The sequence below is a fragment of the Dysidea avara genome, chromosome 6, assembly GCF_963678975.1.
Source record: "Dysidea avara chromosome 6, odDysAvar1.4, whole genome shotgun sequence".
Classification (NCBI taxonomy): Eukaryota; Metazoa; Porifera; class Demospongiae; order Dictyoceratida; family Dysideidae; genus Dysidea; species Dysidea avara.
Genome location: NC_089277.1, coordinates 29,730,093 through 29,745,946, shown reverse-complemented (window position 1 = coordinate 29,745,946; position 15,854 = coordinate 29,730,093). Strand labels below are relative to the sequence as shown.

The 15,854-nt window shown below is 37.6% G+C and overlaps 1 protein-coding gene across 1 annotated transcript in view; it reads left to right on the top strand.

The window, feature by feature from the left end:
• Positions 1 to 15,854, top strand: part of LOC136257819 (uncharacterized) — a 202,803-nt gene that overhangs the window by 144,461 nt on the left and 42,488 nt on the right. Inside the window, exon 7 of the mRNA XM_066051122.1 lies at positions 2,047 to 2,127. Coding sequence (XP_065907194.1) covers positions 2,047 to 2,127 — 81 coding nt within the window. The remainder of the gene's footprint in view (positions 1 to 2,046; positions 2,128 to 15,854) is intronic.

Sequence of the window (15,854 nt, the reverse complement as noted above, 5' to 3'; positions counted from 1 at the left end):
CTATACATCATTGCAGTATTGCTTGATTATTAGCAACATCACCGAAAATAAAAGTTACTTAGCTATGCAGCCACTATGCAGCACAGTATTAACATCAACTAGAGGTCACTGGTAGCTAAATATGATTCATCAATGGTATGGCAATGGCACAGTGATGGGGTACATACTATATGCATACACAACCTACAGGAGATGCACAATACTGTAGGAGTATGCAAGCCAGATGAACCAGTAAAGGAAGACAGCCAAGCCAGCCAGAGCCTAGTAAGCTAGGTAAAGGCAAAATGTACAACAATACAAGAAAACATTTAAAACATACCACACTCTTACAATACATTAGTACAAACAGATAACCAAACCAACCAGAGCCTAGCTAGCCAGAAAAAATACAAGACATATGCACATTACAATACAAACAAACATACCTGTCCTTGTACATCAAACCTATTCAGGTGTCCTGCAGCCATAAATACACGGAGCGCATCCACTGGCAGCTGGCATGGTGACTTGAGACTTTGTGTGCCAGCTGGCAACACTTTCAAACACAATTGAACAATAGTTCGCTCATCTAATTAGCCATTTGAATCTGCTCGACTGGTAGTGGGTATATCACGTGCTGTATTGATCGGCATTAAATAGAATTGTTCTACTGTTTCTATCACCTCCATGGAAAAATTCACCCATTATACGATTATCTCTTCATTAAACATGGATTCTATTCCCTGTGAGTGCAAAGCCTTAGGCCTTGTAGTTTCCTCAAACATTATTTATTATTTATTTATTTATTTGTTCATTCATTCATTATTAATGATGTAATTTTAACCGCATTTCGTATTATATTTTTACTTGGTTGTATAATTATTATTATTATTAACCTATCTGTATATCAATTTTAAAGTAATTCTTCCAGCGGTTTACCCTGTAGCTTTGGCAAAAATTTCACAAGTAAAATCAGTCTTGGCTCCATCAAATTTTATATGAAAATTGATGCTAATCTTTACTGCTAATTTTCAGTGTGATCAGGTAAAGTATTATTGTGTTTTATGACTGTTATTGTAAAAATGTGCTAATGAAATTAGTAAAAAAACAAGAAAAAGAAAATATTTAAGTACAGCCATCCCCAGGCTAACCACAGCTCCATTAAGGCCCCACACCGCGTGTACAGATCGCCACTGGGCTTGGGAAAAGCAGCCATTAAAACCAGACCACTCAAGTCTGGCTGATTTTGATTGTGAAATTAGATAGTTTATTCATGTAGCTTTGTGTTCTGGGTGAAAAATCGAATCTGCTGACATGGGCGATAATACCGATTTTCCCAGACTGGGTCACATATAATAGTTGGTTCTGCTATGATTTATCCATATCTCTCTGCACCTACGCATGATGAAGTGTATTGGTCTGTTTAAAAGGCTTGATTCATCTAATTGTGTAGTTATTATTTATGGCAATACTTACTTACACAATTTCCTGTGAAAATGCTCTCATATTCAATCTTGTATCATTCAAATTTCAAAATTTTCCACTTTCAACATTATTATTGTAACATACACCTATTTTGTGCAATTGTGAAATGGTGCATCATGTGCTTGGTTGTCTGAACCTACCCAAGCCTTTCCATTAACAAATGCTGCAGAGAGCCATACCTATAATCTAAATGTGGTATAATAATACTAAAATATCTATGCAGGCAGAAATATGCATTATATGTGGAAATGCCTCCAAATTGAAGTGTTTTAGCATCCATTTTCCAAACTTTTCCTGGGGGGCATGTCCCCAGATCCTTTAGTTCCATGCTGGGAGGTGTATTTCACACACCTCCACCAAAGAGATTAGTACCTTGAGTTAGCCCCCCCCTTTATAAATCCTAAATCCACCCCTGCTTATGATATCTTTAATCAGGCTGTAAGACCAGGTGTTCTACATACCTTGTAAAGCCTTATTAAATATAAATAAATAAATCTCAAATGTGCAAAATATTATGTAAAATTTGCTGTTGTGCACTTCAACACATATATTATTACATACTTATAATATATCACTATACAGGATCATTCAACACCAGCAGATTTAGCCAGAAGACATTTTCATTATAAAGTAGTAGATCTCATAGAATCATATCCACAGAAGGTTTGTACAAAAGAGGTCTTGTTGCATGTATACTGACATTAGCTGTATACATGCAGTAGCTACTTGTTCATCAACTTTGGATCTATATTAAATGATTTTATAGATCATTATTGAAGTATTTCAATACGTTCTGTTAGGTTGATGTCAATGGTTATGGCTGAATATTTATTATAAGGCAGATTGTTAAATATAGTGCTGATTATCACAAATCTTACACTTACACATACGTATTTAAAGAAAAATTATGTACATACATATGTATGTATGCACATAATTATGCAACTACTACACTGCATTAGTTGCATGTTGATTCACCCAAAGTCATATGCACTAATATTTTTATGAATGTTGAATATCATTTATCATACAGTATGATGGTACTGTATAAGTGACCGAATTTAAAAAACTGTAGATCTACGCACAATAATATTAATAAAATGAGTTTAAAAACAATGGGCAAGTTCCAGAAAATTGTGCAAGTTTTTATCACTTCTCTGGTCAGTGAATTTATACTTCAATAGATAAATCTTGGACATCATTGTGTTCACCTGCTCATAGAGAGTGCACATATTCTTGTTTCGTCACCATAAATGGGAGCACAGTTACAGATGTTTGCTTACGTTTCGGTGACAAAATAATTTACTGGCGATCGAAAAATCGTTGAATATTTAGCTGGATATTTACCAGTAATCAAGACACATGGTAGTGTGTCGTGCGGCCCAAGAAGCCGGCGAGCCACACCGTGTGTCATGAAGAGAACACTGACTAATTTATTGTTAATTATGATGTCATTATTATAATACGTAATTGTATGGTTGCTATAATTATGTACCACTAGTTTTATATGAAAATTACTTGAGAGTAAAATAATGTTAGTAGTTGGTTGCTCGTTGTTTGTCTCTTCTTCGTGACAAAGATTTGGCACAGTGAGCAGGGTCGCCAGAGATGTCTGGCCCAATACGCAAGCTGATTGGTCCATCGAAGGCGCGGCTTTTAAGATACACTTGGGATGTTGAAAAGCTTCTTTCGGCACCTATTAACGACAAAGAAGTTGAAGAAGAAGAGATAAATGTACAGGAATTAATCAACCGTTTTTCCACTAATATTTCTATTTTGGAAAGATGCAACCACGATTGGGTCTCGCTGTTGAGGGAAATGCATGGAGAAGCCAAGGATACAGAAGAAAAGGAACAGACACGAGTTGCTGGAGGCACTGAAGGATATGTTGAGGTGTTAATAAATGCTAGTGAGGTTGTAAGTCGCTAAGAGTAGGCTTAAACGTATTGAAAGAAAAATTGAACAGCAGAATCAATTTTTAGAGACCCAGAACAATCTCTCAAGTCAAGCAAAGGTTAGCAACATAGGTCAAGACACTAACATTAAGGTCAATCTGCCAAAATTGCAGCTTCCTTGTTTTGATGGAAATGTACAGCAATGGCCTGAATTTTGGGACATGTTTAAGACATCGGTAGATGAGCAGAACTTGCCCAAAGTATCAAAGTTCAATTACCTAAAAAGTGTTTTGAAGGGTACTGCAGCAACAGCTATTTCCGGTTTGTCGATTGACAACAAAAATTATGACACTGCAATTGCTTTATTGAAGGAAAGATTTGGTAGAAAAGAGGTGATAGTTGAATCACTATATGCGAAATTACAAAGTTTACCAAGGTCATGTAATAAGTTTACAGAGATACAAGAAACTTATGATTGTGTGGAAATGACACTACGGCAGTTGGAGGCTCAAGGTGAGAGCATAAATAACCAGAGAATGCTAATACAATTAGTGCTTTATAAATTTCCAACTGAAGTTGTTATGAAATTAGAAGAAACAAAGAAACCTACTGATGTTTGGGATATGAAAATGTTGCGATCAGCAATTTTTCAATTTGTCAGAATCCAGGAGAATGTTCACCGGTATGCCATTAATTCTAAAAGTTGTTTGGACAAACCAGTCCATCAGGTCACAAATGTAAAGGGTTACCATCCAACCAATAATATCCCTGCAGAGGTGTTCAGTAGTATCAGTGATAGTAAGAGTGTTCGAATAGTAATGCGTCCCTGCATTTTCTGTAAGGGTGACCACTATAATGATCAGTGTGATAGGTATAAGAATTTATCAGAAAGAAAGCAGAAGTTGAGTTCTGATGGGAGATGTTTTATTTGCTTGAAACCTGTACATGTTGTCAAAAGTTGTCCTATTTCACAGAAGAAAGCTTGTGATCATTGTGGGAAGAAAGGTTACCACAACTGTTGTTTATGCCCTGATAAATTTCCAGAAGGAGCAAACATGTTTTGTGTTACTGAGCATAATAGGGCTTCAGATGTTGCTGATAGTTCAAGTTTACCTTCTGCAAAGAACAGTTTACATGATGAGTCTAGTCCTACTGAACAAACAGTTGGCTCTCATGTCACTCATACAATGTTAGCATCGAATGAAAGAGTACTGCTACAAACAGCAATTGTCCCCATCCAAACTTCTGATGGGCAGACTTTGATTAATGCTAGAGTGCTATTGGACAGTGCAAGCCAAAGATCTTTCATGACCACCAAATTTGCACAAAAATTAAAGCTACACTCAAAGCATAAAGAAAATCTTTCAGTTTCTACATTTGGAGCACAAAAAGCTAAGAATGTTGACACATATGTTGTTACATTTAAGGTAAAGGTCAATGATGGTTCTTTTATGACACTGTCTGCCAATATGCTTCAACAGATCACTGGGTGCATTCAAAGAGGACCACTGTTACAGAAGGATCTTGAGTTTTTAAGATTGATCTCACCTGACCAGCTTGCTGATTCTATTCCTAATGTAATGGAAACAACAACTATAGATGTGCTGATTGGCTCAGATTTTTTTTGGGAAATTTTTGGGGGTGACAAATAGTTTTGTCTTCTGGGATGTTTATGTTGCCCTCAAAGTTTGGATACATAGTTACGGGCAAATGTCCAGGAGGTGACCATGATTTGCCAATCAGCACATTGTTTGTATCTACAGTTAATTTTATGTTGCCTGGAGCAACTTCACATTGTTTATCTGGAACATTTGAACCTGTGGATAAGTTGTGGTCCCTTTAAATCATTGAAATTGTGGACCCTATGATAGAAAGTGATGACGATCTAGCATTACACAAGTTTTGTGAGAGTGAATGGAAGGTATCAAATTAAATGGCGATGGAAAGAATCTAATGTATGTTTACCTGATAACTATCTTCTTGCTTTGAGGAGAATGAAATCATTGGTCAAGCGTCTTCAATCTGACCAAGTACTTCTTCGAAAGTATGATGACATAATTTGTCAACAACTAGACAGGGGTATCATTGAAAGGATAGACAATTCTGTATTAAGTGGTACTAGAAAGCATTATTTGCCTCATCACCCTGTACTTACACCAGCTAAGGCCACAACCAAAGTTCATGTTGTCTATGATGCGTCAGCTAAGTCTCAAAGATTTGTAAGTAGTCTGAACGATTGTTTATTTCGTGGTCCAGTGATATTACCTGATCTGGTTGGGCTTCTGATACGATTTCGGCTACATTCAATTGTCATCCTTGCTGATCTGGAAAAAGCATTTCTCCAAATAGGAGTTCAGGAAGATGAGCGAGATGTCACCCGATTCCTGTGGTTGAAAGATATTAACAAGTCTGATGTAAGTGATGACAATATTGCTGTGTATCGATTTTGTAGAGTCCCCTTTGGGCTGATATGTAGTCCATTTTTGCTTGGTGCTACACTTAAACATCATCTACTGAAAGAAGGTACACCTCTTGCTCTGGATATTATGAGTAATATCTATGTTGATAATGTACTTATTGGAACTGATTCTGTAGAGCAGACTTTCAGTATTTATCAGGAAGCAAAAAAATTTTTAGGAAAGCCTCCATGAACTTGTGTGAGTAGAACTCAAATGCAGTAGAATGTTTGGAATCTCTTTCAGCTGATGAGAGTTTCTTCAGCTGATGGCAAAGTAAAAGTACTTGGTCTTTTGTAGGATGTAAAAGATGATTTACTACATATTCCAGGAGTGGACAGAGTGATGATGGATGGCGTTGTAACAAAGAGGGATGTTCTTAATATTGGGGCTAAAATATTTGATCCACTTGGACTTGTGACACCAGTGACCTTTCATGGAAAGGTATTTTTGCAGACATTATGGAAACTTTCTAAGTCATGGGATGAACCATTGTCTAGTGATCTTGTTAGGGAGTGGAATCAAATACTAAAGATGTTGATCTCTGTTTCCAATTTGAGCATCAAAAGACTTGTGGAAAACCAGAGTAAAGGGGTTAATCAGTTGCTGGTGTTTTGCGATGCCTCTACATGTTATGCTATGACCATTTATCTAAGAACTTGTGATGGTACAACTGCAAAGACAAATCTTGTCTTTGCGAAGATGCGTCTTGTTCCTACTGGAAAAGAAAAATATAAATCAAAGGCTAAACTTAAAAAGTTTACCATACCACGTTTGGAGCTGCTAGCAGTATTAATTGGAGTGAGAGCTGTTAGTTTTGTTGAGCATGAAATGAAGTTGAGTATTGAAGAGAAATTTCTTTGGACTGACTCTCAATGTGTACTGCACTGGATAAAAAACACAAAACCGTTATCTGTATTTGTAGAGAATCGTGTAAAGGAGATCAAATTACACAGGGACTTGAGATTTCGCAATATTGCTTCTGGTCACAATCCAGCGGATTTGGCCACTCGTGGACTATCAGTGAGTGAGCTTTGTGAATGTTCACTATGGTGGCATGGCCCTTCCTGGCTGGGAACCAATCATTTATCATGGCCTGCTTGGAGCCTGCCAGAGATTACTGCGGAGAGTTAGAACAGATTGAAACTGATTTAAGAAGATCCAGATCATTTATTGAATTGGCTGGAGTTGACCAACTTGATGACAAGCAACTGTTTTTATTTGGGTTGAGGGAACCATTTTACTCTTCTCTTCGAAAGTTGTTGAGAGTGTCAGTGTATGTATTAAGATTTATTAAACTGAAAGTGTGGAGAAAGATTGATGGAGAGAGGTTCAAACACAAGTTAATGGCAGTTGTTTTAGACAGTTTAAGTGAAGGTTTTATTTCTAGAACTGAAATAAAAATGGCCTCAATTTTATGGATTTACTCTGTTCAGCAAAGTTATTTTAATGATGTATTTATTGCTTTGAAGAATAATAAGAAGCACTGTTTGCAAAAGCAACTTGGTTTGAAGACAGATCAATTTGGAATTTTACGATGTTATGGACGATACTCCAATGCTGATGTTAGTGAGGAAATGAAGCATCCCAAGCTACTTCCACGTAAATGTTTTTTCACACAACTTGTTATTCTAGAAATTCATGTTCATCTGATTCATGCAGGTGTATTACATACTCTCAGCCAACTCAGAGAAGAATTTTGGATTCCCCAAGGAAGAGCAGAGGTCAGGCATGTACTGTATCAATGTGTAGTTTGTAAACGTCATGATGGAAAATCCTTTTGTTTGCCAAATATGCCACCATGGCCCAAAGAAAGAGTCGCTACCAGAGAGTCATTTTGAATGGGTCCTCTTCGAGTTGGTGTGCTGTGACAAGCGGTGTTCCCCAGGGATCTGTCCTGGGGCCACTATTATTTACATTTTATATTAATGACATACCGAACATCGTTCATACTGACTTGAGTTTCTTTGCTGACGATTCTAAGGTCTATACAGTTATTAAGACCCTTGAGGATACCCACAAGCTACAGGCAGACCTTGACAGTATTCAAAACTGGTGTCATATATGGCTATTAAGACTAAACTTACTGAAATGTAAAGTTATGCATGTGGGGTATTCTCACATTGTTGCTGAATATGTTCTGTGTGACAATTCTGGTGAACATGTTAAGCTGACAGGAGTTGACCAAGAGAAAGATCTTGGGGTCTGGATTGCCAGTGACCTTAAATCATCTCTGCACTGCTCTAAGGCAGTGGCATCTGCTATGAGAGTTCTCTCCATGATTAGAAGGACATTAATTTTGTCAACATTTCAAAAGACCTATTTTGTGTTTCTTTATAAGACATATGATAGGCCGCACTTGGAATACTGTGCATCTATATGGAGCCCCAGTCTTGCTAAGGATATTGACGTATTGGAGAAAGTCCAAAAGCGGGCTATGAAGATGGTTAGGGGCCTTGGACACTTGCCATATGAACAGAGGTTAAAGTCTTTAGACTTTTACACTTTATTTCGTCGACGCTAGCGTGGTGACCTCATTGAGGTCTTCAAGATACTGAATGGGTATTATGAGATAGACCCTACAAAGTTCTTTACTTTAACTGATGTCAGCAACACTAGAGGTCGTCACATGAAGCTTTTTAAATCTCACACCAGACTGAATGCTCGATCTAACTTTTTTACCCAACGTATCATTAACAGCTGGATTAGTTTACCTCAGGAAGTAGTCTCAGCTCATACTATCGCTTCCTTCAAGTGGGAGTTAGATGACTATTGGATATGGATATGAACAAAGGCTTACAGCCTAACTCTACATAATTGTTTGTACTGTGTGTATGTCCATACAATTAATAATAATAATAACCACAAATTGGCGAGATTGTTTTAGTAAAGGATGAACATATACCACGCAGGGAATGGAAATTAGCAAAGGCTAAAGAACTTATTTTAAGAAGAGATAATCAAGTACGTTCAGTGAAGCTTAAATTGCCAAATAAAGGTATTTTGGATAGACCGATCAGTCATCTTTATCCCCTAGAAATACCATTGGTAGTGAACAACAATGACCCACTAACAATTGAGGCATCTCCTGGTGCAGATATTGATCAGCAGAAACATGGCAGAAGAAAAGCTGCTATTAATGCTTGTAGAAAGATTACTGAACAGTTGCGTACTGATGCAGTCACTGCTTCATTTTCAGTATGCCGGGAGTGTCATGAAGAGAACACTGGCTAATTTATTGTTAATTATGATGTCATTATTATAATACGTAATTGTATGGTTGCTATATGTACCACTAGTTTTATATGAAAATTACTTGAGAGTAAAATAATGTTAGTAGTTAGTTGCTCATTGTTTGTTTCTTCTTCGTGACACCGTGAGTATATAAACAGGAAGAAAGAAAACGTGATCTTCACACCTTTGTAGCTCCGTACTCCCTTATCCGATTGAAACCAAATTTGCTACAAAAGTGCCAGCTAGGTAGGGGAGTCGACATTCCAAATTTGAAGAAAATTGCTCCAGTAATAGCCAAGATACAAGCGGCCAAATGTTTGGCTTTTTTCTTCGTTTTTTCTTCTACTTCTTTTCACACACTTCGCAAAAGCGGTGGGGTCTATTCTACGGAACGGAACAGAACAGAATGATGGACTAAACTGCGGAACGGAATGCTTTCTCAGATTGAAGCTTGCAGCTTACCATTGCTGTACAAGTTATCAGTGGCACTTCCAGCAGGTAATCAAACGTTACCCCAAGAAAGATAAAACGAATTTAAGGATCGATTGTGGGTTCTTGTTGGTTGTCATTAGTAACGAAGTACTAATTGTGGGAATAGCTGACTCAGTGTGTTCATCTTCGGATATATCAAGTAGGGAACTAATGCATGACTTGTTTTTACTAGTATGTGAGTTATTTTTCCTTACTTGACTTTAGAATGTACAGTCTGAGGCCCATGCAGCCTTTCTAATCGGCATAAATCAGTATGTGTATAGCTACACTACAAAGGAAACAAGTATGGTGACAAGCTGAATCAACTCAGTCTAAGCAGAATCTAAAGGAATTTTGTGTAGTGTGTGAGAGCAAACATTCAGATACCTCAAGGAGGCTATATTGTGTGAACATCAATGATTCATTAACAGAGTAGTGGACTATTGTCAGATATCTCAGCCTGAGTACTGAGTTGAATTCTGGATGGGGTCTATTTTACAGAATGGAATGCTTTCTGAATCAACTTGCAGCTTGGCTAGCTGCTATCATTGCTGAAATTGCATTTTATCAGTGGAACCTCCAGGAAAATGGAATAGGATAATTATAAAACATTAATTGATTGTTTAGGTAATCATGACTTTATTCAGTCTAGTAAACAGATTATATGGTTGATTGAGTGAGGTATCACTTTCAGAATGTTCAGACGACCAGTGATGAGATGCATGGATTCATCGAATTTTTGTTGTGGGTGGAGACATTAAATATCCAAAAGCAAACTGACTATATAATATTAATTCACTTTCTTTATATTTTCTCAATTTTGAGCCTGTATACAAATAATTGAATTTTCCTTGTCAATAGAAATCCTAGAATAAGATGGGAGAAAAACTTATCTTTGTTTACGTATACTGTACAACCAAGAGTTCGTAATACTGATTTGTATGGGGGAGAGTGTCTAACTCTCAGTATGGCCTGTACAAACACCCTGCGTAAAGTTCACCTTTCATCAAATCAACACCTTTACTGGGGGATAGAAAACTGTTGATTAGTGTTGCTGAAGAAGGTAAAGCCTTTGTTCTGAAATAAGGCCGAGGTGTTACTTTAAGCAGGGTGTTTGGTGAATGCATTCAAGTTAGACACTCTCCACCTTATTATGAACTCTTGGTACAACTTCAAAGGAAAATGAAGAAAACATACAGATGAATCAATAAAATCACTACAGTAAGGTGAATTACAGACTAGTGAGATCTTGGTTAATTAATGACAGTGGTTGGAGATTAAGTGTGGTAGCTTCTTGTTCTTGAATATGTTGCAAAGTGGAAGTACAAATCAAAATGGGATATCAATTTCATTATAAAAAATTTGTATACATAAATAATCTAGCATTACTATTTCATTTGTCCTCCACTTAAACATGCTACAACAGTACTAGTGTCAGTACATTGGCAGTGAGTCTACCTTGAAATCTCAACTCTAGAGTAGATCCAACACAGGACAGCCCGCACTGTAACAAATACATGTGATCCCATTGTAATTTCATGGACCAGCTGGACTGGGAATCACTTGAAAATAGACGAACAAATTTAACCTGTTTTGTTTGAAGTGAAGCATGTGAAATGTTACACTTAAGAAATCCTGGGATTCTTAGGTGGTATGTAATTAATGTGAATGTTCCATTTCAGGTCTGACTAGATACATTGAAATTACACACACATCCTGGTCCAAATCACGTTTGCCTGGTGGCTATGGGCATGGTTTCACATGCGGCTTATAATAGAGATTTGGTTGATCTTGGAGTTTTGGCATTTAGCCTGATTCAAGGCTAGCAGTCAGACACATCCTTGAATTGTGCAACAGATAAAATCAGCTCACTATTGAATACGGCATTAGTCCACTGCACCAGCTGTTAATATATAAATAACTCCATGCATACACTTCAGTGATGTTTGCAGAATATACCCTCCTTGCGGTCTGCCAAAATATTTGCTCCTCACACACTGCACAAAATTCTTCAAGTTTTAATTCAGCTGGCTCTTTCCTGTTACCAGTATCTTCCTGCTTGCTTTATTTATACACTGACTTATGACTTGAAAGACCGGTCCAGACTGTTTTCTAAAGTCTAAATAAGAAAAACAGCTCACATAAAGTTCCCTTCCGTATGGATGAACATCACTGATACAGCTCATCCCACAATAATACTTCGTTACTAATGACAACCAACAAAAACCCACAATCGATCCGTTAATTCTATTTATCTTATGTTTAATCACCCACTGGAGATGCCACTGCTAACTTATAAGGGAAGTTTCAGCAATGGTAAGTTGCAAGCTTCAATTTTAGAAAGCGTTCCGTTCCGTGGTTTAGTCCATCGTTCCGTTCCGTTCCGTTCCGTAGAATAGTCCCCACCCGCAAAAGCCACCATAAAACATGAATGCATGCTCCAATAGGGCTGAAATTTGGCACACTTACAGGGCTCATTAAGATGCAACTCAGTACCAAGTTTGGAAGGAATTCGATGAACAGTCACGGTGTTATGACCGATTATTTGCATAAAATAAGGTCGAAGGTCTGTCATGCCCACATAGTAAACTCCTTGAAGGAATCAGCTGAAAATTGCTATGTAGATGGAGTAACTATCGTAGGAGTGCCTCTTTGTGGTTTGAAAGGAATCCAGGTAAAGGCCATTGAGATATGAAACAAAACCCAATCTGTGTCACAATTACGCGATCGGTTTTTATGAATTAAAAAAAAAACTTTTAGTTTTCACGCCTACCAGTCAAACCGCTGAGAGCAATGAGCTGAAAATTGGTGTGTAGCTGGAGTAATTATCATAGAAAGTGCTTGCAGTAGTACAGAAGAATCGGATTACAAACCATTGAGTTATGATTCTAAAGCCAACTACGTGTAACATATACGAGATCGAGATACTCTAATAGAACAGTCACCCTAACTGAGCATTCAGCTACATTCACAACTTACTCTATTATAGAATTATATTACATTTCAAGTTATTCTGTGGGGAGTTCAGCTACAAACAGTTAATCTTATAGACGATTCAGCTACAAGCAAGCCACCCTGTAGAGAGTTCAGCTACAAATATGTTGCTGTAGAGATTCAGAACATTTTAAGTCACACTGAAGAGAGTTCAGCTACAGTATGAACAAGTCACCCTGTAAAGAGTTCAGCTACAAAAAAGCTACCCAGTAGAGAGTTCATCTAGATCAGCTACAAACAAGTTACTTTATACAATGTTCAGCTACAAGTAAGTCACTCTGTAGAGAGTTCAGCTGCAAACAAGTCACTCTGTAGCACAAATAAGTCACTGTGTAACTGGAGAGTTCAGCAACCAATCAAAAAAACCACTCTGTAAAGAGTTCAGCTATACAAACATGTTATGACATAACTCTATAGAGAAAGTTATAACTCTATAGAGAGATCAGCTAGAAATAAGTCATCCAGTAGAGAGATCAGCTACAAGACATCACCTTATAAAGAGTTTGATCACAAAGAAACCACATTGTAGAGAGTTCAGCTGCAAACAAATCACCCTGTAGAGAGTTCAGCTAAAAAAAGTCATCCTGTAGAGAGATCAGCTAGAAGGATCACCTTGTAGAGAGTTCAACTACAAACAAATCATCCTGCAGATAGTTCAGCTACAAACAAGTCACCCTGTAGAGAGATCAGCTACAAAGAAACCATCCTGTAGAGAGTTCAGCTACAATCAAATTACACTGTAGAGAGATCAGCTAGAAACAAATCATCTTGTAGAGAGTTCAGTTGCAAACAAATCGCCCTGTAGAGAGTTCAGCCACCCTGTAGAGAGTTCAGCCACCCTGTAGAGAGTTCAGCTACAACAAGTCACCTTGTAGAGAGTTCAGCTACGAAGAAACCACCATGTAGAGAGTTCAGCTGCAAACAAATCACCCTGTAGAGAGTTCAGCTAGAAACAAATCATCCTGTAGAGAGTTCAGCTAGAAACAAGTCACTCTGAAAAGAGTTCAGCTACAAACAATGAGAGTTTCAGCTACAGTTCAGTTACGTAAGAAGTCACCTTATTAACTACAGTATGTGATAATCATCATTCAATGTTAAATATACAAATATTTCATCAGATAAAAACTATACACACAATTTCTTCCTTTGTTCCACAATTCCTGTAGTAAAGAAAAAAAACTAGTTAAAAGGAAGCATCAAAGCCATATGGCCAGCTTTGTGGCTTGCAATACAAAAAGAAGTGATATCTAAACCAAAACAGCCAAGCTGTAAAAAAAGAGTGCAGCCCCCAAAAAGGCCAAGGTGAAAAAGATGTGAAATCCCAGGTGGCGGCCAAGACATGGCTGTGATGGTAGGTTAATGGCAAAATTTTTAATAACAACAATTCAGGTGAATTTGTTGCCGAATCCTAGTTGAGGAGGCAACGCAAATTCACCTGAATTGTCATAATTAAAATTTTTGCCATTAACCTACCATCACAGCCATTTCTTGGCCGCCACCTTGGATTTCATATCTTTTTTCACCTTGGCCTTTTTGGGGGCCGCTATCTTTTTTTACAGCTTGGCTGATTTGGTTTAGGTTTAGTGTACCTTTAGCAAAAACTATATTTTAGTGGATTCACAAATTCATGGCAAACATAATAAGCCATGGCAAGATTCAACTCCATACGATGTTTTGTCAGTAAGTTATGACAGTTTATGTAAGCACCTGTAGATTGTTTTCTCAATGGCTTCTGTACATATCAATTTATTTCCTTGTCCGGCTGTCCATAGTGCTATATTTCCCACACAACTTCACTTATGACGCAGAAAATTAACCAGTCAGTTCTTCTGTCCCTATAGACAACAAAGAACCAATGAATTTTGAAATGTGTGGATATGGACGGTTTTCTAAAATAGGTCACATATTAATAGTCGTGAAGGTTTGTGCTTCTCTGACCAAAAATGTCACCCCTAAAACCAGCCTCTAAATACATGCCTTCTTAGCACCTTGGTATTATTAGTTAGGTGTAAATAAGCCTAAATTGAAAGTGCATACCTTCAGACAAGCATAACTCAATAACGACTAAGGCTACAGGCTTACTGTTTGATGTAGCTTCAGCCCAACAGGTGCTTTTTGGCATACCACACAGTATGTACAATACATATTCCATGGACTTACCTGTGTCCTCTTTTGTGTTTCATTTATTGTATCTTTGCTATCACCTTCGCAAGGTGTCATTTCATGGCAGTGCCACATGATGGCTTTCCTATGTTGGTTTTTTCCCAGGCCTATGTTGTGGCAAGAGCTTAGGAATGATTTCAGAGTGTAGGGCAAAAGTTAACCATAATTATACAACTAACCACAAACAGATCAAGCATATGCAGACACACAGGGTCCTACTGATCATGCAGCTCAGTTCATATGTGCGTTATTATAAAGGTGTTGTGATGTATAATATTATGTTTTCACTAGCTAATAATCCTACAGCTACGCTGCATTGTTATATCTCTTCACTCCCTATCAAACTAATGACTGCTGTACTCCTCTACACCTACTGCATTGTGTAGTCTGGCGAAACCCACCCCCACCCCTTTTCCTGCCCCTTACTTTTTGCAAAGGGGCAGGTGGTGCTAGACTACTGCATGTGCACGATGCACGAATATTTCATGTGAGAAATAATGGTCATGTGTAATTCTTCTCTTCATGTTTAATGCACTTCACACCACAAAGATTACAACATTAACAGTTGTTATCCGCAAAGCAAAATATTGTGCCTTGAAGAAAGTGGAATATCTGCTCTAGCAGGTATTCCCAAACTGAGTGTAGATCAGGTGAATACTGCATGGTTTGCCACTGTCATTTTTAAAATCCTGGTATGTCTGGTGTCTATCTTTGGACTACTTTATATTAACTTGACCAAAGTTGGTTAAATTATCAGTAGTCAACAGATGACGCTTACAATATTAATTGTTGCAGAATAATCCTCAGAGATCACATGTCATTGCAATCCCTGCACGGGTATAAAACATGCGTGCTAATATTTACAATTACATAGAAAATATATTTAGATATTAATTTTACAGCTGTTACACTAATCCACCTTTTAGTTGGTGCCAGTTATGGGTTGATTCCCCATATAAGACTCATGAAATATGAATTATAAATATAACATGGAATTATAAATATATAGTGTGTATGGCTACTATAGTGCTGATATTTCTAGTGGTCAGGCTAGTTTTAGTGGTACTGCTGGTACTAGTGGTACTGCTGGTACTAGTGGTGCTACTGGTACTAGTGGTTCTACTAGTACTGCTGGTTCTAGTGGTACTGCTGGTTCTAGTGGTACTCCTGGTGATAC